This window comes from Catharus ustulatus, chromosome 8 (assembly GCF_009819885.2).
Source record: "Catharus ustulatus isolate bCatUst1 chromosome 8, bCatUst1.pri.v2, whole genome shotgun sequence".
Classification (NCBI taxonomy): Eukaryota; Metazoa; Chordata; class Aves; order Passeriformes; family Turdidae; genus Catharus; species Catharus ustulatus.
The window spans coordinates 20,719,289-20,746,832 of record NC_046228.1 but is presented as its reverse complement, the minus strand read 5'-3'; the positions used below and the strand labels follow the sequence as shown (position 1 = coordinate 20,746,832).

The following is a 27,544-nucleotide window of genomic DNA, read 5'->3' as shown; positions in this document are numbered from 1 at the left end:
GCAGAAACTAAAACTCATTAGCTCAACCCAAGTAAGAAGCAAAACACAGTACTACTGAGAAACTGAATTCTTAACATCCATGACTCATCTAACTTCTGCTTTTAAAAGTCCTGAAATTTATGTGCTTATACACTTAAGCTATCTAAACTCAATTTTCTGCAATGCTGTCCCTACTAGATATCTTTCACAGTCCACCAGGTATCTCTCCAAATACATGGGAGCAGCTGCTGTTCTGCAGAACACTTGGGAAATACAAGGCTCTGCATTTTCACACTGTATCAAGGCTAGAAAAGGAACTCAGTGACTGACAGAACTGTAGGAAGAACATCCAGGCTTACCACCAACTCTCTCAATACCCATCAAACATGTATCTCAGAGCAGTACCAGGCAAGAAACCTTTGGGCCCCAGCTTGTGCTGGATTGCTGCTCCCCAGAGCACAGCAGCCACCTACCAGGGCTCACAGGAACTCCCACTGACAAACAGCTGGCCAAACTGCCAACATCATAGCAGAGAGAAGAGAGAATCAGTCTAAGAAAACAAGTGTTTAATCAGGAAACGAGAAGAGACGAGGGATAAGAAACTGATTACAGGAGAGTAATACCCCAGCCAAAAGAAACAGGATTGTACAGCTTGTAACAACCAGGATCAAAACATTCTATGACCCAGCAGTGCCCAGTGAGGGACACTCCCGAGAAAGAGCCCAAGCACTTCTGGCAGTCTCCAGGCAGCTCAGTGCAGTCAAGGACTCACTGCCCAAGCTCAGAAAGCTGCAGAGGTGGCCCTGGCCCTGCTACTCCAGTCTCAGCTTCTCTCACCAGGAGTTGCTGAAAAGGGATGGAGGGAGCACACACTGTGCACTGCAGTTCCAGCCACTCCCCAACAGGAGATGGTGTGTGGAGTAAGAGAAGCCCATACAAAAAAAAAAAGTTTACATATTTATAAATGCCAAAATAAATATTTAAGACAGAATCCCCAACCCCTCTAACACATGCGTAATCACACTGCAAACTGCTCGCAGGACACCCTCCCAGGGCTCAGGGAAAAAAGCGGTGACTACACCACAGGGCAGCCAGCTCAACTTCCTTCTCTTTTCCTGATGCTTCTGAAGCCTGCAGCCCACTGAGAAGGAGGAGGAAGAGCGAGCAAAGCAGAGCGCCAACACGCAACAGTGCTGGAGAGGAATGTCATGGTATAAATACATCAGATCAGTGGTTTCCAATGAGTTAAAACTAAAATAAAAAAGACACCAGAAGGAAGGATGGTGTAAATGGAACTACAACTATGTTGGGCAAAGGGTTGTGTGTCCGTGCAGCTCCACCCGATGTCACGGTGAGAAGGTGGTCATTTCCAGAGAGACCCTTTGCCACAGCTCCTTTGTCTGCTTGCTGCGCTTTAGGTTCTGGAGAATATCATTAAACTGCATCACGCCCATGGGAGTCAGGCAGAAGGCGCTTCTGGCGCTGCGGATGGCATTCACAAAGTCATCGTAGTCAGCTGGAGTGAGATGGATCAGCCGATGATGGATGTACTGGATGGGAACAGGGAAAGAGACTTAAGGCATTTGCTCACCACCCTCCTGCTGGTGAAACTCAGAAGATTGAGCTCCCAGGGCAACAGGTCACATGGTCCTGCTACCCACCAGTGGTCCCAACACTCGAAGCTCAGACAGAGAAGAGTACCTCAAAAGCAGCAGTGCTGTATCCTACACCCCAGCATACCCAAGGGCAGTGCTCCCTCAGAGTACCAAAATGGAGCACATAGCATCAGCAAATGCCCTCTGTCACAAGCACTGAATTGGGCCATAGTACAGCACTAAAGGGCCAGGTAACATTCTATCCTACCAGCATCCAACCCTCACAACCTTTCATTCTGCAGGTTACACCCAGCCTGGTCAATGCACATCTCCTTTGCTAAGGGACATCGGCTGAGTAAAGTTTACACTAAATTGCTACAAAAGCTCTAGGCTTAACACTGTCACTTCCCTGCTTTCGAGGTCAAATGAAGAAGCTGTCATGTCTCAAAAATACTGTCTAGGATGATAGAACAGTTAATCTGATCTGCACAATATGGCTACAGAATCACCCTTTGGTCATTTATTCAAGAGAAGCAGGTATATGTGAGGTGTACTGATTGCACTCTTTTTAAAGAATAGGCGGGGTTTGGTATTCTAGTTGGCTTACTGAAACACTGGTTTCAACAAAGCCTGGAGTATCTGTACTGGTAGTTGACCAAGCCATTTCCACTGTTGGTGTCAGCACTGGCACACCAGAAAGCCATGCTAGGGCTTTGTGAAGAGGGGAAAATGGGCTACTACTAACAAGGCAAGTAAAAAGGATGGGCTAGGGACAGGGTGGACAGGGGTTTGAAAACAATAGCAAAGAAAGTTCAGAGGTTAAAAGGCACACGTAGCATTTGGAGGGGGAAGGCCTACAACCACCCCAGCCTGCATGGAAGAGCACAGGAGGTGGAAGGCCTTGGCAGAAGCAATACAATGATCTCCTTTGCATGCAGCCCCCATACAGGCGAGTGATATCTATTCCAGTCCCTGGTGAGGGAGAAGGATGCATCAGGGAATGGACCACTTCAGCTCTCAGTACCCAAGGCCATTCCCCTCTGTGCATGCACACACAGGCAGCACCTGCAAGGCAGGCAATTGCCTGGCAGCTTTGACAGGCAGGAAGATAAGCCACACTTTACCTGCATATAGGCCTGCTGGCACCTCTGCACCAGCTGGTGGAAGGCTGGGGTGCGCAGGTGGTTGTGCATATGGGCAGGGTTGAGCCTCTGTATAGCTTCCATGATGATCTCCTGGAGCACAAAAGGGCTCAGCACTCCCTTGGCTGCACCAACGCAAAACTGATGCACGTAGTTTACACCTGCACAGAAGAAAGTCAGAACAATGGTGCTAAGATAACAGACACACAAGAAATCACACTTCACAGCATCTGGAGCACCTTCTTCTCAGTGTAATGCATCCTCCAGCAGGTTTGGGGAAGACAGTCTAGCGAACTCATGGGGACAGAGAAAATTCTGTTATACCCATCAGGTCTGAGGAGAGATCAGGTACCACCTCAGTTACTGGTGTTCCCAAATTCACCATTCTTTAAAGGAGATGTGAAAGAAAACTAATATGACAAGGTAACTAGAAAGACAAGGATAACACTATACCTTCTCCTTTCCTGATTGCCCATCAAGGAAGCATCTAGATGCCTCAGCACTCAGGCTTTAAGGTGGCTGTTGACATAAGCCAAGTTTCCCCACTATTTCCTACAGTGGAACTCTGCCAGCCTGAGCAGCATAAGCTGTGCCACTAAACAGGCTGTTCGTAAAGCCTTTTTTGGTTCTTACTGTGCGTGAAAGTAATTTAAAAAGTGAGCTGACAAAAAAGATCCAAGAGCAAAATGGAAGTAAAAACAAACACGCCCCCAAAAAATAGATAGCTTGAGTACCTATTGGTATAGAAGTCTTCAAAGAAGGTATAAACATACATAAGAAAGAGGAATACAATGGAAATATAGTGGAAATGGAAAAGAAAGAATCAATATTATAGAATGGAAGAGATACAAGCTCTGAACCCTGACCAATCTCATGTATTCCATCCAGTGCTTCAAAATTCAACAGCATGCCTACAGAACCCAAATATGGGACAAGTGAGTGGATGAAAGAGCAATAGCGATCTTCTGAAACTCTCCCAGGAATGGGATCGATATCAGCCTCGCCCAATCTTTGACGTTTGTCCTTCAAGAGCTTTTTCCCACCATGGCCCAAATCCCAGCAAGTGGATTTCTGTTAAGTACTGCTCTGAGCCTTACCTAACTTTGCAGCTAACCCAAGGAGCCATTTTACATCCTCAGTGTAGGGTGGGCTGCGGGAGAAGTTGTTGGGATGGTCGTTGTGAGCTCTTCGGCCAAGCATCTCCAGAGCCAGCATCCCTGTGAGAAAGGGGCAGCCAGTCAAGCAGCACTTCTGCCCAGTAAGGCTTAGTCTAGCATTTCACTCACTGCAACACAACCTGACTGGCCTGTCCTTCACCAACAGAAAATTCCACAGCTGCAAAGAGTCCAGACACAAACAAAAGGCCAATCTTGGAGCCTGCCAGCACAGGAACTATCTGCAAGAACATCTGGATCTGCTGCTCCAGGTTGGGAAACCTACACAGCCATCACCCCACACCAGAGCTGCAAAGAGACCCTCAAGCACCCACAGCAGCATCAAGCAGAGAGCCCCAAAGGCTGCACTACAAGAGGTGTCCTGAACGCAAAGCTTTTGATCTAAACTTTGCAACAGAGAAGCTACCCAAACCAACCTGCTCTGCTGCAAAGACAACAGGCCACCACTGAGCTGCAGTATTGCCAATCTGCTAACATTTCATTTATGCTATTACAGTTCTTCAGGACAAATCCACCCATTTAAACAGCATTCAAAAATCAATATGTGCCACCTCTTGATCTTCCAGACTTTCTTCCCTGCCTGTGCCTTTCTGCTATTCAGGCTATTAAACACCCTTGTGTGGTACCTGCTTGCCAAGTACCACTGCACCCCTTTCTAGTTCACAAATATTCTCTATTTTAGCTTTCAACAAAAAAGCCAAGTTTCATTCCATTTTCTTGCTGTTTCTCTTCCTTTGCTTATTTTAGAGGCTTTCTTGTCCTACACCAAGTATCCACTGGGTTGGACCACGAGTACGTACAAGTAGTTTACTACTTACTACTACAGTAGCTTACTGCAATCTGAGCTTAATCCCAAACCCTAAGACTGATATCCTTGCACCACGGTAATTCAGGCAGAGGTTAATTTCTCATAAAAAGTGTGACTGAGAAAGGAATGCTAATCACATACCCAGTCTTCACTAAATATAAGTTCCTTCTGCATCTATCTTGAACAAATTACCTGGAGAGGCACAGGGCACTTCCCTTTGTGCATCTGAAGACTCAGCTTGTATTAAACTAGAGGTGTGCCCTCCCCATCCACAAGGAGCAGGAGACAAGTATCGTTTTGTCATACAGTCACAACTTGCACAGTCACATCCTTGGAGCCCTATTCAGGCTCCTTCATGTACATCTGCTGACAGGCAAGACTCTTCCCAGCTCTAACCCACTTAGCTTTCTTTTCTGCTCTGATGGTCCTGAAAAGCAATTGTTCAATCTTACAATGCTTTGCCTTCATTGTTAGGCTCCATGTCTGATCATCAACTTGCTTTTCCCATGTCTCTCAGGTGCATTCACCCCCAACAGGTGCAGCAGTAAATTGCCAAACTGACAGTGAAAACCTGCAGCCTTCCCTGAATCCCTCTCAAGGGGGCTACAGAAACCCACTTGGCCATCCTTACCAACTCGGTATGCAGAGTGGAGGTAGTGCAGACCCTGGGGGCTCACAGGCTGACTGTGCTGCTCATCCTCGGCAGGAAAACCCCCTGTAACAAGGGAGTTGGGCTGTGAGGACAGAGTTGTCAAGGAAGCACCCTGAATCGCTGGGAACGTTGATCCTGCATGGACACTGCCTACTGAAGAGAGCAAAACAGCAGCATTAGGACCCAGCACTGGCCTAAAAGAAGGTTTACTTGGGGGATCACCTTCACCTGACTGACCCCTGCCAATATAGGGTTATGCCCCCCTAAACAGAACAATACAGCAACCAAAACTCACAGGCTTGAAAGTGAAATACAATGGGCCAGGAATAGCTCTGTTCTGTTTGCAAGGTGGGCCTGATGGAATCATGTTACATGTGTGTCCATTTCTTCTCAAGTACCTCATGAACATGCACAAAATCCATGTTTTACTTGTAAATCTGTGTGTTGATTCAAAGGCCTTTGCTATTTATTAAATAAAACATTTGGTTCTGATTTCTTGTCCCAGGAAACAATCATGTGTATGTCTACACCTGAAGAGAAATTGCTAGGAAAATTAGTGAGCAGGAACAGAATTAAGTCACTCAAAGATCAAGTCCAACAATGCGAGGTTCTTCCACTTCAGCTGTATGACGGTTGTCACTGTTCAGGAAGGCTGTCACTGGAGGCTGACCTCCAATCTGTCCTTGGAAAGAACAGTCACTGCACACACTGGCAGTATGTATCAACAGTAAAAACAGTAAGGAGACTTGAGAAGTTGGCACCTTCAGACACTTAACTAGTACGAGCAAACTCAGGGGAAATGACAGGTTTCAAATGCAAATCCATTGCATTGTACCACCTAAAAGTGTACTGACAGCAGTTACTAACACTGAGTCACTAAGCTGCACTGACAAGACTCAAATTTATCTGTCCCTCTCAAGAAAGATACAAAGAGTAAAAGGAAAGGTTTGCTTGAGAACTCCAGAGCACAGATGCCATTAGGTGTATGCAAATTGTTGCCCTTATTTCACAGCTTCTCTGTGATGCTATTACACCAGCTTGAGCAATGCTCTAAGTTCCTTTATTTTTACCCTCCATGTCTGCTAGTGAATAGAACAGTGTGTCTCCCAGGAAAGATCTGTCTGACCTCCTTAACCAAGGAGACACAGGGTGCCAAACAACTCACAAAGTGGGGCAAAATTCAGACTATGTTTGAAGTCTGGTCAAGGAGAATAACCCACAAGAATGAACTAAATTACTGCCAGAGTTCAACCATCACCACAGGATTCTGTACGTCAGGAACACTGAAACAGTATTGCAAAAACTGAAAATAAGTTTATGGAAGCCGTAAACAATGGCAACTGGAAAGGGTGAGGTTGTTTTCTCCTTTCAGTATTTTAAGTGTTCAAGGATGAATTAGCACTTCTGAAAGTTTCATAACACTTTGGAGGAGTACAGAAATGAATTCTCACAATGAAAAGTCACAGCATCAGACTGTGACTAAGGCAGGCAGCTCTCAGATCCTAAGGCCTTCAGGACTGTTTTATTTGCTATTGTGGTGGCTTTTTAGCATCAAAATACAGGATTAAAAAATAACTGAAATTATTCTCCCGATATTTTAAATATGAAGGAGGCCAACACAACTCTTAAGTAGTTTTCCACATACCAGTCTTCCAGAACCTGCTGAGTTGCAACATACTGTAAGATCAGGGAAATATTACAGCCTCTCCAATGAGGGGTTAGCAGAGATTGGGGTCAAACATGACCCATTGGTGCAAAACTCCATGGCAATGACACCATGTCCACAATTCAGTCAACATTTGCTGTTCCAGTGCTACACGCTACTTGATGGGTTTTCACCATCACTCGAGCCCTAGCACAACACATGAGCAACCATTCCAAATACCATTGGCATGACTCTGACAAAACATCCGTCATCTCTCATAGTTCCACATTTGGGCACTGGCTGCCTCCAATCCTTTCAGGCAGCAACAGACATTGAGTAGTGCTTCTGTAGCAGAAGTCTGCCTGCTTCCTGCACTCTGTTCATCTGACCCAACAGAATTGCATGAGTCTGCTCAGGATCATCTATGCTCGCCTTGCCCAAAGGAGAGCAGGAATAAAGTTTTTATAGGTTAGAAATCAGAAAGGCCACAAGGGCTCCAAACATGATTTAGTCTTGAGGCCAAAATAATCTCATACTGAAAATTCAGCTGAACAGAAGTTTCTCTCTGCTAGCTGTAGCCCCCTTGGGAATACTAGTACCCCTGAGCACGCACACCTTCTGGCATGCATTTGGCCAGAACTTTTCAGCGCAAGAACCTCTCTGGGGAACAGCTAAGAGACAGTAAAGAAACCTCTGCTGCCCAGCCCAGAGGCGTGACTTACGCGCTACATTGGAAGACAGCGACAGTCCCGTCTCACTGTGGTAGGGATGCACAGCAATCTGCGTCATGGAGGGGACGGGCACGCCAGGGAAGGACACTGCTGTAGCTGCCAGGGACGGTGCTGTTACTGAGTAAGGGTACTGCGCCCCTATGAATGCGGGATGGACACCCTACAACAGAAGCCACACAACAATCATGTCTACTTCATCGACCCTTTAGAAGTAAGTCAAAACATCACATCCCCATCACCGCCCCCCGAGCTTGAAAAGTCCAGTCTGAAGGAAGCAAAAAAGGAAATATGCACCACGTAATGAGCATTACGTCTCCTTGCTCCTCCTTTAAAAAACCTAATCAGTTTGCAGAAAACCACTCCAAGACTTCCAAAAATAGGCAAAAATTAAAATAACCTTCATTTGGTTTTCCCAGTGTAGTTTCTATTTAGCCTGCAAGCTCTCAGAAGACAAGTTCTCTGTCCAATGCCTTCTGAGAAACTACTGAACAACAGAAATTAAAAACTACTGATGTATTATATTTTAGATTCTCTTGAGACTTTAAATGCAGCCACAGAAAGCTCCTTATTGTGCAAATGCTGAGCTGGAGGGCCAAATAAAGTGTCACTAACTGGTAAGTGAGAGCAGAAGCTTGATCTCAAGTCATGACAGGTTGAAGCCCCATGCTCTCCCCATTCCAACATACTCCCCCAGAAGCAGCCACACAAGGTCACAGTAAATGAACAAGGCACAGCCAAAACTCACCTGTGGATACGCCGAGCCAGGGACCGGGAAGACAGCTGGGCGCGGCATGTGCTGGATAGTGTGTCCGATATACTGGGGATTACAGGGGATGTGAGTCTGAAGGGTGGTGTACGGGTGGAGACCCTGTGTGTGTGTGTGGGCCATTGCTGGCCCTGCCACCGTGTGCTGCTGGTACATGGTTGATCCCACAGAGATCACTGGCATGACGGTTGCTGCTGCAGTTACTGCGGCTGCCACTGTCACTGTGGTGGGCTCTGAGGTCACCCGGCTGTCTGCCAAGCCACGCGCTGTTTCAGACGCGGCCCGCGCGCCACCGGCGCTGCAGCCAGTGGCACCTTCTCTCTGGGCTGGGGTCCCACCAACAGTCTGTTCGTAAAGCCAGTACCACTGATGAGCTACTTCAAAGAGGACCTCTGGGTACACACCACCTCCTTTGGCTGCCTCTTCTACTGCCATGCAGGCCTTTTCCAGCATCAGGTTGTCCTGGGAGCAGTGAAACAAAATAAGTAGTCAAGAATGCAAAACAAGAAACACAAGAAGGAAAAACTACAAGAGGGGAGAAGTACAAAGCAGTAACACTACAGGGACCAGCCAGATGCCACACAGCAGAATAATCAGTGTTATTCATGAAACATAAGAAATCCAGAGAACTGAGATTAGGGCTGGGCGGTAGCAAAGGAGCCAACCCCATGGGTAACAGCAGCACATCCTTGATGCCAGAAATCAGCCTCCACCAGTAGCTGCCAAATGACACTCACCTGTTCCTTACACTGCACCAGAGCCCTCTGGATCTCGTTTGGGTTCAGGGCATGGGCATGAGGCAGGCAGCTGAGTGCCAGTTCAGCAGCTGCCCGCACCATGTTGGAGTCTCTGGCTCGTGAAGCTCTGTCTGCCAATGATGCCACCTCTGGGGGAGTCAGATGTCCATCCCAACACTCCACCAAGATGTTCAAGGCTGCGCTACCAATCTCCATGGCCTGCCCTAAGAGGAAGAGTGAGAGAGACTCTCACACCACTGTATGTTCAGCACAGTCGGACAGTTTTCTCTCAAGGGCAGGTGCACTCTTCACTTCCTTCAGGAGCAGTGGCACAGCCCAGTTGCTTCCCTTAAGGTTCACCTCAAATTTAGATGCTTCTTCCCAAAATGACTGATAAATAAAAGCCCTCCATGAGCAAATCGGTGAATGAGGACACCATTATTTAAACTAAGCTAAAATGCATTGGAAATAGCAAAATGTACTTGCTATAGCTGATTTTAGTACCCATAAACTAGTCTGGACTGTCAGTTTATTTCATCATGTCAGGAAAACATAACTTGTCAAAGGTGTCGTTTTTAGGCCTCTAGAAGCCATATGGATAGGTAGTAGGTATAGATGCAATCAGAAGGAAGAGGAAAGTGAAAACTGAACACAGCCAAAGAGCATGTTCAGACTTGACAAATGTCTGTCTCTTCAGCTTATCTCTGAAGGAGAGGTAAAGACCAGTCTCTGTATGAGAAGTGGGTTTTTTAGACTGAAGCATGTTGCAGTACAAACAAGAAGGAAGAGGTCACAAGAATTTTCCAGACCAAAATAAGCACCACTGTGTAAATCACTGCTGATTAGCAACTACTATAGCTGTGTGAGCTGCTTACATGGCTCCCACAGCACATCAGCATCACCATTTTCAAGCACAACCTTGCCTTCCCACCCCACTTCCTGCCCAAAAGTAAGCCTCCCAATAAAGTTTTGCTGTAACCTGTGATCCAAGAGACATGGGAGGAGTAAGTTCGAGAGAGCCAGTTGGGAGACACAAAGTTGTGCAGCCCCAGTGCATACAGCCCAATCTCAAAGGCGCAGAGGTGAAGGTTGCGGTGTGGTCCCTGGTGCCCACCACTGGAGGAAGGGTGGGTGAAGATAGAGGTACTGCTGTTTCCACCTGCTTTGATAAGGACTGTCTTGGCCAATTCAAAGTAGAAGTGAGCAGCTGCCTCTGAGGGCTGGTTTGGGACATGAGGGGCATGGCTCTCCAGCCGCCTCCCTTTATACCTACAAGAAAGACAGAGGAATCTTTCAGACAAGTACCCCAGGTCTGCCAGCTAGAGTTCCTGTCTTTAGGGTTCAGAGGAAACAAAGCAAATTTTCCCCATAAAGTATTTCCTGATGCACATGTGCCAGGTCCCCAGCATCAGGCATAGAGGTTGCCTCTGTGCATTGGTATTATTAATTACCTGCCAACTTCCACAGTCTTTGCACGGGCTCCCCCACTGGCTCTCCTACTGCCACTGGAAGAGGAGGATCCCAGTGAATCACTTGAAGAACTGCTGATGCTGTCACTGTCCTGTCCTCTGCCCCAGGATGTTGTTGCCCAGCCCCCACGTAGGGGACGCCGACTGAGCGTTGGAGAACTGTCAGAGGTGGTTTCAGGAGCACTGCTGTCAATACTAGCCATGCCTACAACACCAGAACCAACACAGAAATGTCACCAGGGTTGGTAAATGCAATGCAGGTAGGTAAACCCAAACCATATTGCCTGAAGTACCAACTAAGATCAGCTGTGTCAGTGACTGCCTTAGGGCTGACAGGCATCTAGTGTAAATTGAGAGATTAAACCAAATCAATTTGGCCACAGACATCAGTGTGATTTTGTAGTTCTTGGATTAAAATGAAGATGAGTCCAAAAATAAGGTATCTTTACTTCCCCCTTCACACCATCACAGCCCCTCACTCCACCTGCCAAGCTTTGTGGCAGAGAATAACAACAAGAAGCAAATATACATACAAAGTCAAGTTCCACAGATCATATGAATAGGCAGAAAACCCTTCAGATATATGCTACACAACCTTCACAATCTCTGCCTCTTACTTATACCCTTCCCAAGAGAAGTGTAGAGAGGCAGCAGCTTCTCTGAATTTGTTTCTGGATCCAAGAGCACAGTGCTGCACTCCCACAGTCAGCAGTCATTCAGCTCCAGGTATCTAATCCATCACACAGAACAAACTAGTGCAAGAAAGGCATGGTATCTTGCTATATAGAAAGGGGTAGGAAATTTAGAAATTTATGGAGCAAATCTTATTTGTCCATGTCAAACATCTCAGAGACACTCAACTGCTTCTGCTGTTCAGGAAAGGCTGACATGTAAAATCCCAGAGTTATAGAACAGGTTGCTCAAAGCTCATCCAACCTGGTCTTGAACACTCCCAGGGATAAGGCATCCACCACTTCTCTGTGCAACCTGTTCAGAGCCTCACAACCTTCACAATAAAGAACTTCCTAACACCCAATCTAAATCTTCCCCCTTTCAGTTTAAAGTTGTTACCCTTTGTCACATCACTACATGTCCTTGTAAAAAGTTCCTCTCTGGCTTTCCTGGGTACACCCCAGCAGACTGCCTAACAGAGAACTAGGCTAGTCCATTCTCACCTGTGTGTTTCTTCTTCTGTCTGACAGGTGAACCCCAACATCTCCCATTGTATCCACCTCGGTTTCCAAGGGCCAGACGACTGGGGACCTTTCCCTCTTGTTTCAAAACAGTGGCCTCTGCAGCTGGTTCACAGGGGGACCTCTGAGAGCTCTCTGCATAAACAGAACAGTGACAAGGTAAACATCATCTCGTTTCTGTATTTCTAAAACCAGACACGACCATTTAAAAGATACAAATATCAAAAGATAAAGGATTTTTATAAAACGAATAGTATTTATGAACAGGATTATCTCAGCTTTCTTTCAGTTATAAAGCAGATCATCTGACACTAGGCCGAGAACATTTAACTCAAGACTTCGAAAATAGGCTGTAACTATGGAAAATTTTAGCATAGCTGTTACAAAGCACTTCTTACCCTGTGTACTCTTCTCCACAAAGTTCTCAGGACTGCTCTGGACTGCAGTGCTTACAGCAGCTTGCTGAGTGACAGAAGTCCCTGGAAGCTGTTGGATAGCTGCAGCAGACTGAGCAGCATGTTTGGAAGGAGATTTTTGATTTGCAACTGTAGGCTTGCTGGATGAGTAAAAGGAACTCAGTGTCTGTGGTTTGTGAGTTTGACTCTCTCTGTCCAGGAGTTTGTCTAAAATCTTTAACAACAAGGGAAAAAAAAAAAAAAAAAAAGGCACACAGCAGAAGGGTAAGAGACCAGGCATGACACTAAGATAAAGAAAATACCAAATCAACTTCGGGGTGGACAACAAATTTAATTTTGGTGGAGAAAAAAAGAAAATGTTTATTTTCTAGAAAATACGCATCATCTTCTGGCACCAAAGAGCAATGCAATGCACAGTTGAGAGCCACGTGGTCTGCTTTACTTGGAGGAAGTAAAGACTTGGCAGTATCACATTCTCTCTTGAAACAGACACTGGTTTTACTTGAAAAGCACCCAAAATTTACAAAAGAAGAAGCAATTCTGATATATCAAGGACAGAATGAAGAATTCTAAATTTAGTTTTGCCACATGTTGTTTAAGTCATAAAAACTCCACACTGACCATTCAGAAAATCCTGTTGTACATTACCGAGAAACTGGCAAAGCCACCGGAGAAATTGCTTTATACCGGCCTACAGTAACATTTTCTTGTCGTAATTCATTATGTAATTGGGGAACAATGCATCACCACATTCTAAGGGTTTGTCCACTTCTGCTGTTTGTTCACCATATTTAATCAACACCACAAGTCTGACAGACCATTTATGCACAGATGATTTATATCACAATGTCCCTAGAGAACAGTATAGCAAAAATGCTTCTCTTCTAGGAGACAAAAAGGCACTAATAATGTAGTTCTTGCTGTGTAGGAGATTTCTGAATATAAAAGATTAATAAAACCCTTTCTGAAGCTTCAGCAGTTTTCAATATTTTTCCTTCCTTTGGGGTGGACAGGCAGAGTTTTACTCTCTCTCTCGCATAGGAAATTAAGACACAGGTGTACTGAACTAGTATATCAAAGAGATGAGAGGTTAAGAAACAGAGGCTTTGCTAGCTCTACTGTTCTGCAAGCCAATATCCCTGCAGCAAAACATATGCAATTCCCAGATCACAAACAGACTGCACATGAAAAACCCTTAGGAGTGGACTTGTCTTAGCAATAAAAGGAGTGATAACACATCTCCTGGATCTCAAGAAACCTATGGAAATTATGCCTCTCCCAGGACAATGCACTCTCTGAAATCAGGTTTTGCAGCAGTGGATGAATATAAATTCCACAACATAGCTTGTAAAACATCAGTATGTGACATAGCAACTTATACTCAGCAGCAAAACTATCAAAACCACCAAAACCCAAACACAGTTTTGTCTTCCTTCTCTCTCTCCCCTTTCAAAGGGAAACTCACCTTCTTCAGCTTAGACTGATCATCCTTGTAAGTAATCATCAGGGCTAGAGCCAAATCCCCTTTCTCCCTTCGTGTGCCTTCACACAACAGAGGATGTTCTGCTTCACTGACAGTTGTTTTCATACCTGCAGCCCATAAAAGAGAGGATGAAGAGACAAGTGAGCTCATGTGACTACACTACATCCTGAGCACTTGTCTATACCTCAGACTGTTTTATTCACCTCACTGTTACAGGCAAAGTAAGATTGTTTCCCCCTATTTTTCTGTTAGCTTCAGGAATAGGCCATGAATGAAGAGAAGTTGCAGTCTGTCCCTAGAATACTAAGTAATACAACTGTCAGAACATCCAGATACTAAAAAGGCCACAAGAAGAGTCCAAGCAAGCCTACAATCCTACATGGAAACAAACCTTTTGTACAAGCCAGCATTTCAACACCATAAAAAACTCATCTTCTTTCAGAGATGAGGCAACAGAGAATAGGCTTTGTCTAATCCATTTTATTCCTTTTTGCATACTGCTTTAAAACATGCATACAGCATTGTCAACATAGCATGTATATAATCACTGCTTTGTTGTTGAAGCAAATGAGGCAAGAATTCAGTATTACACTAAGATCCTGAATTATATGATAATGCTTTAGAGTACTTCTGCTAGTCTTTCACTACCATTGTCTAATCTCTTCAGAAATTACTGCCTTTTGTTCTCTGAAACTGTCCATTTCCACTGAAGCCAAGACAATACAGATTTCATGACAAAGGAGCAAACAGAAAGCTGAAATTCATGTTACTACCTAAACACTGAGTTCTTGTCCCATATTCTCCTTCCATTTTTTCACAGCTTTGCAAGGACACCTCAACCCTGGCATGTAAAATCCTGCACCTGATTCTGTCAAACTCTGCAAACATTTCCATTTCTGCACCAAACTGGAATGAGCTACCAACTCTCACCATTCAAAATGGGAAAGTATGCCAAACATGGATGAAGGCAGACTTTTCCTGTAAAAGATTCTTACCAAGAGCAGCAACAGCTGCCTCAAAACCAAGCTCTTCGTCTCCAGGCATTTCATTATTCCAATTACGGCTGGGGGGTCTAGAGCCTGTAGGAGAAACCACTGAAAGAAGACAATAGAATTAGTGTTCATCTTTCAAAGCTAAGGTTTCAAAGCAGAAGACATTTCTGAAAGTTTTCAGAATTTGCAAAGCTTCCCATGGTTCTATTCTTAGCCTCATACCAATTTCAAGACCACAGCACCTTATGGGTTTTTTGTTTTCCACTTCTCTCTCCAACCTCAGAAGGCTCCAAACCTATATTGGCAAGTCAGTCTTCTAACCCCAGGTTGCTGTGCTCTTTTTTAATTCTGGATTTATATTAGCTTCCTCTGAATATGACCAGCATAAAAGCAGCAAAGTCAGTAATTTTTAACTATTTTACAAACACACATAGTGCTGAAATGTGTTGAGTGTGCAGTTGTTTTCAAATGTAGGCAGAACGAGAAACAGTAACACTGGGGAACAAAATATCTTTAAAGCAACTTAGGGGCAAGTGCAAGCAACTGCACATAAAGACTAAAACTTTGGTCATTTTTATACAGAAGACAGCTTCAAGACCTGGCATCTCAGAATATGCCCTGCACACGCTCAGGCCAATGCAGTGAGTACCTGGAGTGCAGAGCACATCAAATATAAAGCTTGCCAACATCAGAGGCAGGACAGGACGGTAATCACACAATGTCCCTTCTCGCAGCTCTTCAGCTCTTCCGCGAATAGTGTTCATCTCATTGGTGCCCAAGGGAATCTTCTTCAAGAGGGCTGCAATCTCAGATTCCTGATAAGCCAACTTCACCTGGTAGTATCCACAAGGAAACAGAATAAAAGATGTCAACAGCACAGTCCCCTGTGGGGAGCAGACCATTTTTCTATACATAAAGTACAGCAGTAGTTTTTATCAGTTTATTAAATTACAGCAGTGCTTATCAGCCTAGCCATCTTTACCATTTTCTCCACAATGAAAACAGATTTTCAAGTCTAGTAACAGTCTTGCTTCATATTTATACAAAGTTTTTTTATTCAAACCATCACTCTTTAGCTGCATACAGAAAAAATGCATCAGCTCTCATAAGAACATCAGCAGAAGTGTCTGACTGGATAGGCCAGTGGAAAAGGTGGTTACTTGTAATTGTAGAAAGAAAGGATGCTGTGTTAAGTGATTCACCCATTTGAGACACCAGACTGATTAGCAGAAGAATGGGCACAGCATGGCAGCACACATGCCATCAGGATGAAGACATTTCACTACTCTGTGCCTGTATTCTCTCCATTCTTAACACATGAAAGTAATAGTTTTCTTTAGGTAACAAGAGATAGCCAATCTCACAATCTTCCAATCTGACCACAAGAAGTACAAATAATTAGTGTAATAATTGTAGTTGGTGGATAACTAGCAACAATACACACTCTAAGGGACTGAGCAATTCTGCAGTGAAAAGCAAGGTAGCTGTAAATCACACAGACATGGTATGCACTGGACACTATTTTCCAAAACAGGAATCCTCAAAGTAATCAAGGAGTGTCCAAAATAATATGCTTGCACAGTGCATATGCTGGTTTGCCAGTGAATGAGGTATCAGCAAAAGCAACAATTCTCAAACACATAACAATCACACCAATTCACCCCAAGGAATAACTTTCAAACCATTTCACCAATGCAAATATGGACAAATATGGATATTTACGAATGACTTAATTTTCCCCAGATTAGTGAAGCAAAATGAAAACATATCTAAGATGATAAGTAAGCTGTTCTAATCAAAATAATACATTCATAAAAGGCTTTGTCTTATTTAAGTATGTTCAGACCTATAGCTTCATATGAAATCAAAGACCTTCTGGCACAAGAGCTTCCTATCACTGAAGGTAACAACAGCTGAAGTGATATTGCTAACAGTTTTTTTAGCAGATCAACGTGTGCTAATGGGATGTGCGCTCAATTTAGCTCCATTGCAATCCATTTTAAGAAAACATACAAGCACAACCAAACTTCAGGTGCTGAAATTTAAACCATATGAGCAGACACATTCCAACAGAACAATGTTTATATACTGTTTTTTTGAGATATTTCATTACCTCCAGAGCCTTGGTAGAGGCAGGTGGTCTCTGCAGCTCCAGAGCAAACATTCCTATTCGGAAGGCCAGGTTGTGGTACTCCAGCCGCTCACTCAAGACAGTCAGCAAGAAAGCAGCTTTTGACAAGGTGTTGGTTGCCATCCATGTCTGCTTGCTGGTTGACACCTTGTTCTTTTTGCCCTGTTTGAGGAGGAATTTGTCACAGGACACTTTCCTAAACACCCCAAATGACTCTATACTTGTCCTCTTATCCTTTACGATAATTACAGACAGGAGAAAGAATAAAATACATTTAGATTTTATCCCTTTTGCTGAGGAATCTCAAATTTCAGTGGTTTCCACTGAACATCACTGTTTCCCCTACGTCACCCCAGCACAACACAGTGGAAGAGCTGGCCTGTGGACAAGACATATGTCTCCTATTGGACTGATGCTGTGCAGGCAGATGTCACACACTTGTCCCTTCCAAGGGAACCCTTGTATACAACAAACACTACAACTGAGTTTCCAGAAGTTTATGCTTATTTCCTGTCCAACCCTCTTATCCCGAAACAGCAAAACTACTAACATTTCCAGTGATGTACACTATGAAATAGGAGACCAAGGTTTTGGAGAGAATCACAAGAAACAGGGTTACCTGCACAGAGTTGCACTAAAATCAAGACTACTGATGGTTGCTGCATGTCTCTACCTTAGTTGGTGGCTGCTCCACTTTGAGATCTGGAGGGTTGGCCAGCAGGTCCCTGGCAAGCTCTACAGTCAAGCGGCAAGCCTCATTACTGTATCCATGTGCATATAGTGCCTCTGCACAGGCAAACAGGATCTGCAAGAAGGAACAAATGGTCATGTTCAAACCACACTATCCCTGCCTGGAGTTAAGCCTGCTCAAACCATTGTCACAAAGACTGCAAGCACGATTCACAACTAATTTCAACAAGTATTCTCAGAATCCTCCTAGTCTTTCACCACCACTCCTTGAAGCACTCCCTTAAAAAGCCTTTTCTTAGATCATTAAGTCACATCCTCCCCTCCAAGTGCCATAAGATCAACAAATAGCTCAAAAAAAACTAAACCTCAAACTACCACTATTTCCATGCACTGCCATTTGGCTGCTTGGTTATAGAGGTGCAACCTCTAAACACATTTTGAGGAACGAGACACAATTTATTTTGACTGCCTCTCCTTTCCAAAGAGTTTCTGCTTAAATGGTTACTTAAATTTTTCTTGCTGAGCATGTCTCAGTCTCCTTTTTAATTTCAGATAATTTTTGCCATTTCCAAGGGTGAGACTAGGCGAAAAGCACACACTGTTTTGTCTGTGTTTATAAATCCTGGAGTGTGAGGTGGGACTAACTAAAACTGGGACACTTGCAGTTAGCACAGAAATACAGAATCAAATTTGTGGGAAACAGACGTATGTTACCACTGCATTAGGCTTGTAGATACCTTATGACATAGCTGGTTATCACAACATTTTAATTAAGCACTTGATTTAACAACATTCTAGGTTAAGTGTGAGACTATGACTAATACAACACATAAAACAGCAAAACAGCATTTTGAACTAGAAGCAGCTCACCTCCATCCGGTTCTCCTGTTCCAGAGGCTTTATACCAGCAAATATATCCTGCTCCTCTTCAATTCCCCCTTCACATTTGTCATCATCTTCCTTGGCTACCTCTTGTGGATTCAGATAGTACACCTGATAATCATCTTCCTCTTCTCCATCATCCCCTCCCCCTGCTGCACCATTCTCTCCTACTTCTTCTGGCTTCAGACTCACACCACCAGAGTTCTCATCCGCAGAAGGCAGGTCATCATCACCACTAGCCATCTCCCCCACAGGATCCTTGGGGGATTTCTTGGCCATGGAACTGCTCCTGACAGTGGGCTCAGGTCCCTCAGAGAAGTACACTCCACCATCCTCCTCAAAGGCATCCCTGTAGCTCCTGCTCAGTGGACTTTCTGCAAAACTAAAGGTGTTGCAGGCTTCTGCCCCCAGTGCCAAGCTGCTGTCATCCAGGCTCATCTCTGCCAAGTCAGGCTCCAGAGAGCTGTCCTCACTGCTCATACGGCGTTTCCCACTGTGTTTACTGGTCAAGCCTTTGCTCACTGGTAGCTTTGCTTTACTCACTGCAGTTTTATAAACCACTTTATCCCCTTCTGCAGAGAGCCGTCTCAGAACCCTCTGTGGTGTTTCAGAGACAACTTTCCTCTTCACAGTAAGTTCTTTAGGCCGAACCGCTGGCTCCTGGGGAGAGGGTCGCAGCCTGTCCCCAGGTGGCAGACATGGTCCCCCAGGCTCCTGGCCATGGGTCCTACCAGCCTCACAGGCACTTTCTGCACACTGCAACCGGCAGCTCCTCTGCTGGATGGCCTTCACCCAACAGAATGAGTTCTTCTTGTCAGTGTTGCTATATGTAATCCCAGGAATGGGATAAGCTTCCTCCCAGTTGAAGTAACAGGCTTCTACAGCTGGCTTGAAACCTTGGAAGAGCTTCTCTAGTGATTTTTTGTGCTGACCCCTTTTAACATTATCTATGACTTTCAGCTGCCACTGTCTGAGCTGTGAGCAAAGATCCCTGCGCCTAAGAGAGGAAAGAGGACAGGTTAGGAAGCAGACAAAAACAGCACCTGTGACAAACTACTACTTAACCCACAGAACACTTTCTTCCTCTGGCCAGAAACATCACCTGCTAAATTAAGTTAATGCTAAATATAGACAGCACTAATAATAAAACTGGCTGAAAAAAGCCAACTGGTATATTAACAACTGGGTTCTAGACAGGTTCATGATCCAGAAACAAAATATGAACACCACCAACATGAAAATCACGATACAAACTGGAGGTTTAAAATAAAACGCTGTCTGCCCTGTTTGCTTATCTGCCCTAAATAAGGTGTTAGTGATTTGTGTTTCAGCAGTCTCAGATGAGTGAGTACCTTGGGGAACTGCCCTTGGAAACACTCATAAAACAGTTTGCAGCAGTTGTGAAACAGCCCTGTGAATAACTCCAGTTAAGACATTCACAAGTACAACCTAAATAGCCTACCCAGGGAAGCACAATGACAGACAGGACCACCTAATCTCCCTCCCAGGCATTTACCTCTTAACCCTAATGTGTCCATATAGAGGTCAACAATTTAATTTATGCTTTAGTAGGCTATCCTCAGGAGAACAAACTTGCAAACCACAGGGACAGCAATAATTGATGTTCAAATAACTCTGAAGAAGCAGTAAGCTGGCAGGATTACACAGACTCATGTTACACAATTCCACGCCCCCATATTACTACGAGAAGAACAAAAAAGTTCTGCATTCTCCACTTCAAAATCTCACACAGGACCTACACACTTGAGCAAAATAGTCTAAATGGTGATCTAATTCAAGAGAAAAAGACATTTCTAGAAATTTCACCAGGTGTCTTACTCAACTGTCTTTCTGTTTCTGCCACATATTTCTGATGTATAATCTCAACACTTCAATCCTATCAGATTTTCCTATCAAAAGTAAAAGAACAAGAAAACAAAATAAAAATTGAGGTGACCCAATTTAGGTGCAAAGGGTATTATGACAAAAGGGACTAAACAAAATGGACTACCTTATATTTGTTGACTCAAGAAATTAATTAACCAGGAAACATACTGGTAGGGCTTAATCAAGGAGATTTTCAGAAGGAAAAAGGAGCAGGAACTACTTGCGAAGGGTAACATAAGGATGAGAATCTGTGAAGTCTCCTTATGATTCACTGTAAGGATTGGGAAGCACAAGTAGAAGAGGGTCCTTGGAGACTATTCAAACACCAAGAGAATAGGTAATCAAGCAGGAGCATTTCAATTATTCATTAGCTCAAGTAGAAGATCTGAGCAAATCTGAACTGCATCAAATAACTCAAATGTGAATATACATAGCACAACCTCATATATTATTAATGGCCAAAATACTTAATGCTTTTTCTATGTGATTTGATTGATGTTTGTGTTTTAAGCTTCATTCCCAGTCTCCCACAGTTTTTGTCTTCAACTCCTATATTTAGCTACTTCATATTGTAAACAGTATAAGACAGAAACTGCATCCATTTTAGTGTCCCTGATGTGCCTTTCATAGGACACTGTATCAATGTTACACAATTCAGAGAAAGCAAATCCTTTTAACGGGTAATTGTTCTGAAATTACCATCCTGTTTTCATTTCTTCTGAGAAACTTCCGAGAACTTAGAGCACATTAAACTAACCCAATACATGTTACACATCACACTTCGTAGACAAGATGCACAAAAACTATTATAATGTCAACCACAGTATCTCAACAGGAGCTCTCAGTACCTCCTCTGCTATTCAACTGATGCTAAATAAAGATGGTGCTAAATACAGATGGCAGTGATTTACCAAAGCACAATATGGTTTAGAAATCTGCAGAAGCCACACAATTTTTTTCTCAGACAATTGAAAACACAGACTGAAACATACAGTGGTGACACTGTATACCAATACACTGCAGAGAACAAACTCCCTAAGAGCACAGAAATAAGAACTGGTTCATGCTGAAATATGCAATAGTGCGGCTAAACAGAATTCCATTAAACCGCTGAATGGTTAAATACAGAAACCTTTAAAATTAATTGATAGTTGCTGCTATCATTCAAAGAAATGTTCTCCACTGGGACACTAAAATGCAAAATTACACCCATATGTAAGAAAGGACTCTCAGAAAACAAATTAGTCACATTACTTGATGTTGCTAAAAGTAAGTAGCAATAGTAATTAAAGTAATTATAATGCTTTGAATGTTACATAGTACATAGTCCAGAAGGACAAATGGTTGAATAGGTATTGAGGTAATGACACAAACAAAAAATCTACAGGATGAAACTCTTCAGTGTGGCTGAGTATCAGAAATTAGAGAGATAGGAACTGATTCTGGAGCTCACCTCTGTGGACTAATAGTTGGGTCGAGGACAGCCAGCCTCCAAAGAACAACCATCTCATCACACATGCTTGCACAAGCATGAGCAGCTACTTCTGACTGGCCATTGCTGCGGCCTGTGTGCCCACTAGCACTGCTGTGTGACGCGGATGTTCGCACGCTGTACCACCAGCCGGTTATCTGCAGAAGAAAAAGTTCAGTGGAGCTGTGTTGTGGCCAACATCTCATCTCCTGCTCTCTCACTTTACCTCATAATCCCAAGGAAATGGGATCCTTAGTTAATACCAGGCTTTCATTTGACTCCAAAATAACTATAAACATTAAAGCAGTATTGTTTTGTGAGAACTAAGGGTCTCAAAATTTCTCTGGTTAGAAGGCACATGCCCAAAAAACAAAGCACTCACAGGACATTCCCTTCCTAGAGGGCTTCATACTTGGAGAGAAAAAGTGAACAAATGTGATAAATGAAGCATTTCCTTTCCTTTGCTCAAAGTCAAGGTATGAGATGGACCAATAATGAAACTTACAACCACAATTTATATTACAGACTGAGGTCAAAGTCCTGAACTGTCAAAGGAAACATTTTTTAAAATATAATTTTAACAAAAATTTTTAAAAGTATTGCTTCAATCCACCAAAAGATATCTTCCATAAAGATAACAAAAGAATCTGAGATTCTACCACACAACATATATATTTAGTTTTCATCAAAATGACAGCTCATACATGACACGTTTTGTTTAAAAAAAACCAGAAACAGAACAACAGTTAATAACTCACCTTGATTGGGAAGAAATAAAATCAAATGTGCTGGACAAAAGAAATCAGAATCTACATATTCATGCTAGAAGAACTGAGGCATTTGGGAATACAGTGCTACCACGACAACACTAAATCAGAACAAGAGCAAACTAACATCCTTTTAGCATGGAGAAGCACATGCCTGCAACGCACATAGGCTACTAAAATAATTGTATTCAGCCATGGGTTGTATAGACACAAAGCACCAGTTACAGGCTCTGCCTTGCTCCCCAAAACATCCCCCACTCCAAACAAAGAGATACCTGCTCATAGTTGAGACACTGGTCAGTCAGAATCTCCAGCAAAGGAGCTGCATTGCTATCCCGTCTCTTAAACATCTCCCGCACAATGGAAAGCAAGTTCCAGATTCCTTCAGGTTCTCTTCCTCGAAGGGGACGCAGCAAACAAGCCCACTCAGCAGCAGCTGGTGGTTCAGTGGAAGACAGATACATTGAATTCACATCACTGTACATAAAGCAGAAGAATAAGGAGAAAAAATTAAATCAAGTACAGTCATACAAAATCCTGAGTGTAATAAATCCTGAGTATAATCAACATCAAGAAATGTATTTGCCCTTCAATGGCACAGACAGAATGCATAATGAGCTCAAGAACACCACACAAGTAAAATACTGTACAAACACAATCTGGTCTACTGAAATAACAGTGTTCAGAAGCTACACAAAAATACAGTCCAGAAGAGTGACCATGAAACTGAGCGTCCTTCAGTCCAAGGCATACAGGCTATATGGTGAATGAATTTACAGATCACACAAACGTCACATTTTCCCTTCAATGGGAAACAGCTTACCTGAAAACAACAGGAGTGGGTCCACAGAATTTATGAAGGGTTTTCTTTATGTTGTCACTCAGAGTAGATTCATCTAAGTACCAGGTGCTTTGATCTGATGCAGAAGGTCCAGCAGTGGGATCTTAATAAAGAAAAACACATTTACAGTCTGCAAGCTTTGAAGGTATTTTACTCTTTGCACCCAACCACAGAGTACACCAGCAGAGCTACCCAAATTATTTCACCCATTGCTGAACAACCCATTCAGAATTATCTTAAAATGCTATCATAACATTACCTTCAACATTACCAACATTAAATTAACAGTTTCTTCTTGACCAGAAGGGTAATGCAGCACTAAAACAGGAATGTTTTAACATCTCTGGTAACCAACACTTAGATAAGCTACACCAAGTCCCAGTCAATTTAGTCTAGTGCTGCAAACTGTCCAGTTTTAAGCACGAACCTGAGAGAGGTCCCCTCCAATCAACATTTCCAGAAGTCTACATTTATTACCAAATTAAAACGAAAAATACTTTGTTAGAAAGTGCATTGCCTGACACTCCCTTCCTCTGCAAGCACTCTGAGGTGCCTGCTGTAGTGTCATATATACACACAAGTGCCAATACTCGTCCCTTTTCCTTGATTTCCATCTGCAATCCAAGCTACAGGCTAACAAATCAGTTCAGAAACCTGAAGCAATGGAATCATCCTCTTCCTATCTGTGATACAGATTGCTGAAATAAGATCTATTAAAATTACCTGGGGCTCCACACACTGTGTTGATGGCAGTAGACTGGGAAGATAACAACTCGTCCAGCAAGCGCTGAGCTGTTGGAAGAATCTGGAAATGTGAAGGAAACTTTCACTATACACAGTATTTCTCATCTTGCTACACCTAGCCTAAGATCATGACCGCAGTACTCTGGCAATTTAGGGAGTATGGAATACAGAGCTACATTTTCAGAAAGGACGACAGAGGGTGCTAAAGATCACACAACGGACACCAGCTGCCACAGCTCTCACAGCCCATGAAAGACTCACTTTCTGCAGTCACACCCTAAGAAGTAAACAAAAGCATCACAGTTTATTAGCTCTTTTCTCCTTTCTTGAGGAACAGGAGCCTACAGAAAGTGATACTGCAACTGATTTTGGGAGTTAGGAAAGCATCTGCTATCAAGGTCACCGTTTTCCTGCCCTTTGAAAGATTTTTACTTCTTGTTCCTAAATCATTTCTCTAAAACCCAAGCAAATGGGAGCAGGGAAGCAAACTATAAAATACATCTACACACTATTTTTGGGGCAGACTTTAGCTTATTTACCATTCAGTTAGCAAAGGGACTCAGTAGTAAATGAATGCAATTTCAGCACTGAACTAATCATAGCTTCTGGACCAGCTCAAAGCATAGGCAGAGAAGGTTCCACTGACTGCAAAATCCTATGTAGACATACCCTTCACGTGCTATTTTTGAAAGAAAAATGCACATTAGAAAGAGGTTTTCCCCTACACTAAGTCTGAGCTGAAAGTGTAGATCCATTCAGCTTTTAGTAGGTATGCACAGAACAGGCAAATTGTTAATCCACATAATTAGGAATTACATGAATTGCAACAGAATGTCTGTTATCCTCCAACTCTCTCTGTACAAAAGTTGAGATAAAAGATCACTTTTACTGTAAAGAAAGACATTTCAGTACACCTACATTTGCAAATAATATAGATACATCTCAAACAGATGGAAGAAAATACTTCAGAGGCATATTTTACATTTCAATCACTTAAAGAAACAAGTTCAGCATTAAGTTATTTTGTACCTTTTTTCCACCACTGCATATTTTAAGAAAATTCACAGGTTTCGGCAGTCACACCTTAAGGCCAAAGTACCAGGGACCTGCAGTGACTTTCCTTCAGTCTTTTTTGCTAAGATATTCATGTTTAACTGGAATAGGAATACTGGTTTCATAAGGGAAAATAGCTCTTGGCCAAAGAACTAGGTAATGAATTCCAGCTGCATTTCCATGATTTTCATACATACAGAAAACACTTTCAACAGAGAAAAACATCTAGCTGCATTCCTAGAGACCTTACAGATGAAAGTAATTCAGCACTGTAATACTGTACCATGTCATTCACAAACTGGAAATAAGGATAAAATAGAATCATATGTACAGCCTACTCTAATTCTACATCATGTAGCCAAAATATGGGGTCCCAAGAAATTAGACTACCTATCTCCACACAGAAATCTGGAAGACCAGGAATGAGACTGTTGAAAGAATTTGGGGCATGCCTTGCCTTTTGCAAAGGAATTACACAACATAGGTGAAAACATCTCCCAATAAACCCTAAACTTTTCTGTTGGGCAGCATTCATCAGATTATCTGGCAAAATTGTAATAATTAATTAATCCAGATGTTCCTGGTGCACAGCTGGTACACATGAGCAAAGGAGAAATAACCCTGCAGAAAGGAGCAGACACAGAATATCTGAAAGCAAACAACTCACATTCAGGAAACAACTACTACCACTACTGGCCTTTCAAAGCCCTCCCCTGTCAAGCACCAGACTATGCCATAAAGCTTAGTCTAAGGAGAGAAAAAAAGCTTTGGCTGTTATGTAATGCAGCAAGAAGCACACACTACTGGTGCTCATCCCTCAGCAATAAAAAGGCAGTATTTTTCTATCACTTTCATATTATACAATTCCTCAATTTCCTCTCATAAGAAAGTTAGTATTTCTGTAGGAAATTTACAGAACATTTCAGCAATAGAATATCTTAGTGTTATCTAGAATATCTTAGTGCTTATCCTAAGCACAGCACCATAATATGAATTCTAGGCACATGTTGCCAATAATCGAACTCCTACTTTAGAGCAGTGCGTTATGAATGCACTGCTGAAATGTGACAGATACCCATGCAGGTCAGTTTTTCTTAATCTCCTTCAGCTGAACCAGCATAAAAAAGTTGCCAAACACTTATAATTTTAAAGCAGCCATTTCACAATCACTTGGGTATTCTTGTGTATTTTGTGCAAAACATTTTACGCAGATGATATAAATGACCTGACCCTGAACAACACAGATATTTAAGGAGTAAGAGAGCAGACATTGCCTTTGACTAAAAAAATGTCATGTCTATTACACTGAATGATTCTTATGAATCACCAAGAAGCTACACTGGCACAGTTAGGTGCATTAGAAAGTGCCCACTTCAGGCAATACTTGACCTGGGTAGTTCTCCCCACTTAGCTAACCAAACACACAAAAAAGAAACAAGTTGATTTGGGCTAAAGTTTCCAACAATCATGAGCTGATTTATTGTGTTTGATCTTTCACAAGCTCAGCATATATTCCTACTGGTATGAATAGCCACCACTCTTCTTTCTCCTTTTAAGACATTTCTGATCTTTTACTTGGCAGTAAGACAATTGTCAAATAATAGAATAGCAAAACTAAAAGGAGCAAGAACTGAATGCCTTCCCAGCAGCTCACAACTGAATAGCGTAACTGATTATTCTGCAACAAAAGACATCATATAAATTCACTCAGAATAAAGATAACTGAATTTAACAAGTTGCCAGTCAGATGATGGTCCCCACTTACCTGTTGTGGAAGTTCACTGATTAGGTACTGAGCAAATTTTTGCAACTGGTCTCTTTGTAACCGAGACAAAGATTCAGAAACAGGTGCTCGTAAGCACACTGCAGATGCCTGAAGAAAGAAAAGGAGACATGAACTACTGTTAATGAAGCTGTGCCCACCAAACTGATGAAGAGTCATCACTGATGCATACCATGCTTGGTGTTGACGGCCAATTTTTTTTTCTCTGAGATTATGTAGTGTGTTGCAGATAAGATGCATGAAAGCTGTCTAGGCTTTATAAAAACTGGTTTTAAGAGTTTTTTTCAAGGAAACTGATGTAACAGCTGTGCTTAAGATCTGTTGTTGCTAGCAATTGCACAAATACTGGCAGAGATTTCACAAACAAACCTCTAAAATAGGACATTATGCCCTAAGCTTCTGGCAAACGAACCAGCTCTGTGAGGGACTGCTTCACAGAATCACAGCCATCTCATTTATCTCATTAAAGTTTCTTAATTCAGTCTTAAAAATCTCTTTCCATATCTTAGAAC

The 27,544-nt window shown here is 42.9% G+C and overlaps 1 protein-coding gene across 3 annotated transcripts in view; it reads right to left on the bottom strand.

Moving 5' to 3' along the window:
• Window positions 1-524: 524 nt before the first annotated feature.
• ZSWIM8 (zinc finger SWIM-type containing 8) overlaps window positions 525-27,544 on the bottom strand; it is a 55,797-nt gene continuing 28,777 nt past the window's right edge. The window contains exons 5-26 of one of the 3 annotated variants that reach the window (XM_033066569.2): window positions 27,015-27,122; window positions 24,176-24,257; window positions 23,435-23,555; window positions 22,887-23,088; window positions 21,827-22,002; window positions 18,475-19,483; window positions 17,588-17,719; window positions 16,897-17,076; window positions 15,433-15,616; window positions 14,787-14,885; window positions 13,774-13,898; window positions 12,291-12,522; window positions 11,875-12,027; window positions 10,682-10,904; window positions 10,210-10,499; window positions 9,231-9,454; window positions 8,473-8,955; window positions 7,719-7,887; window positions 5,331-5,504; window positions 3,814-3,933; window positions 2,699-2,877; window positions 525-1,529 (exon numbers count right to left, since the gene is read on the bottom strand). In XM_033066569.2, the coding sequence (XP_032922460.1) occupies window positions 1,326-1,529; window positions 2,699-2,877; window positions 3,814-3,933; window positions 5,331-5,504; window positions 7,719-7,887; window positions 8,473-8,955; window positions 9,231-9,454; window positions 10,210-10,499; window positions 10,682-10,904; window positions 11,875-12,027; window positions 12,291-12,522; window positions 13,774-13,898; window positions 14,787-14,885; window positions 15,433-15,616; window positions 16,897-17,076; window positions 17,588-17,719; window positions 18,475-19,483; window positions 21,827-22,002; window positions 22,887-23,088; window positions 23,435-23,555; window positions 24,176-24,257; window positions 27,015-27,122 (4,869 nt within the window). In that variant the 3' untranslated portion in view covers window positions 525-1,325. The remainder of the gene's footprint in view (window positions 1,530-2,698; window positions 2,878-3,813; window positions 3,934-5,330; window positions 5,505-7,718; window positions 7,888-8,472; window positions 8,956-9,230; window positions 9,455-10,209; window positions 10,500-10,681; window positions 10,905-11,874; window positions 12,028-12,290; window positions 12,523-13,773; window positions 13,899-14,786; window positions 14,886-15,432; window positions 15,617-16,896; window positions 17,077-17,587; window positions 17,720-18,474; window positions 19,484-21,826; window positions 22,003-22,886; window positions 23,089-23,434; window positions 23,556-24,175; window positions 24,258-27,014; window positions 27,123-27,544) is intronic. The other 2 variants (XM_033066571.2, XM_033066572.2) reach the window with 2 other exon arrangements.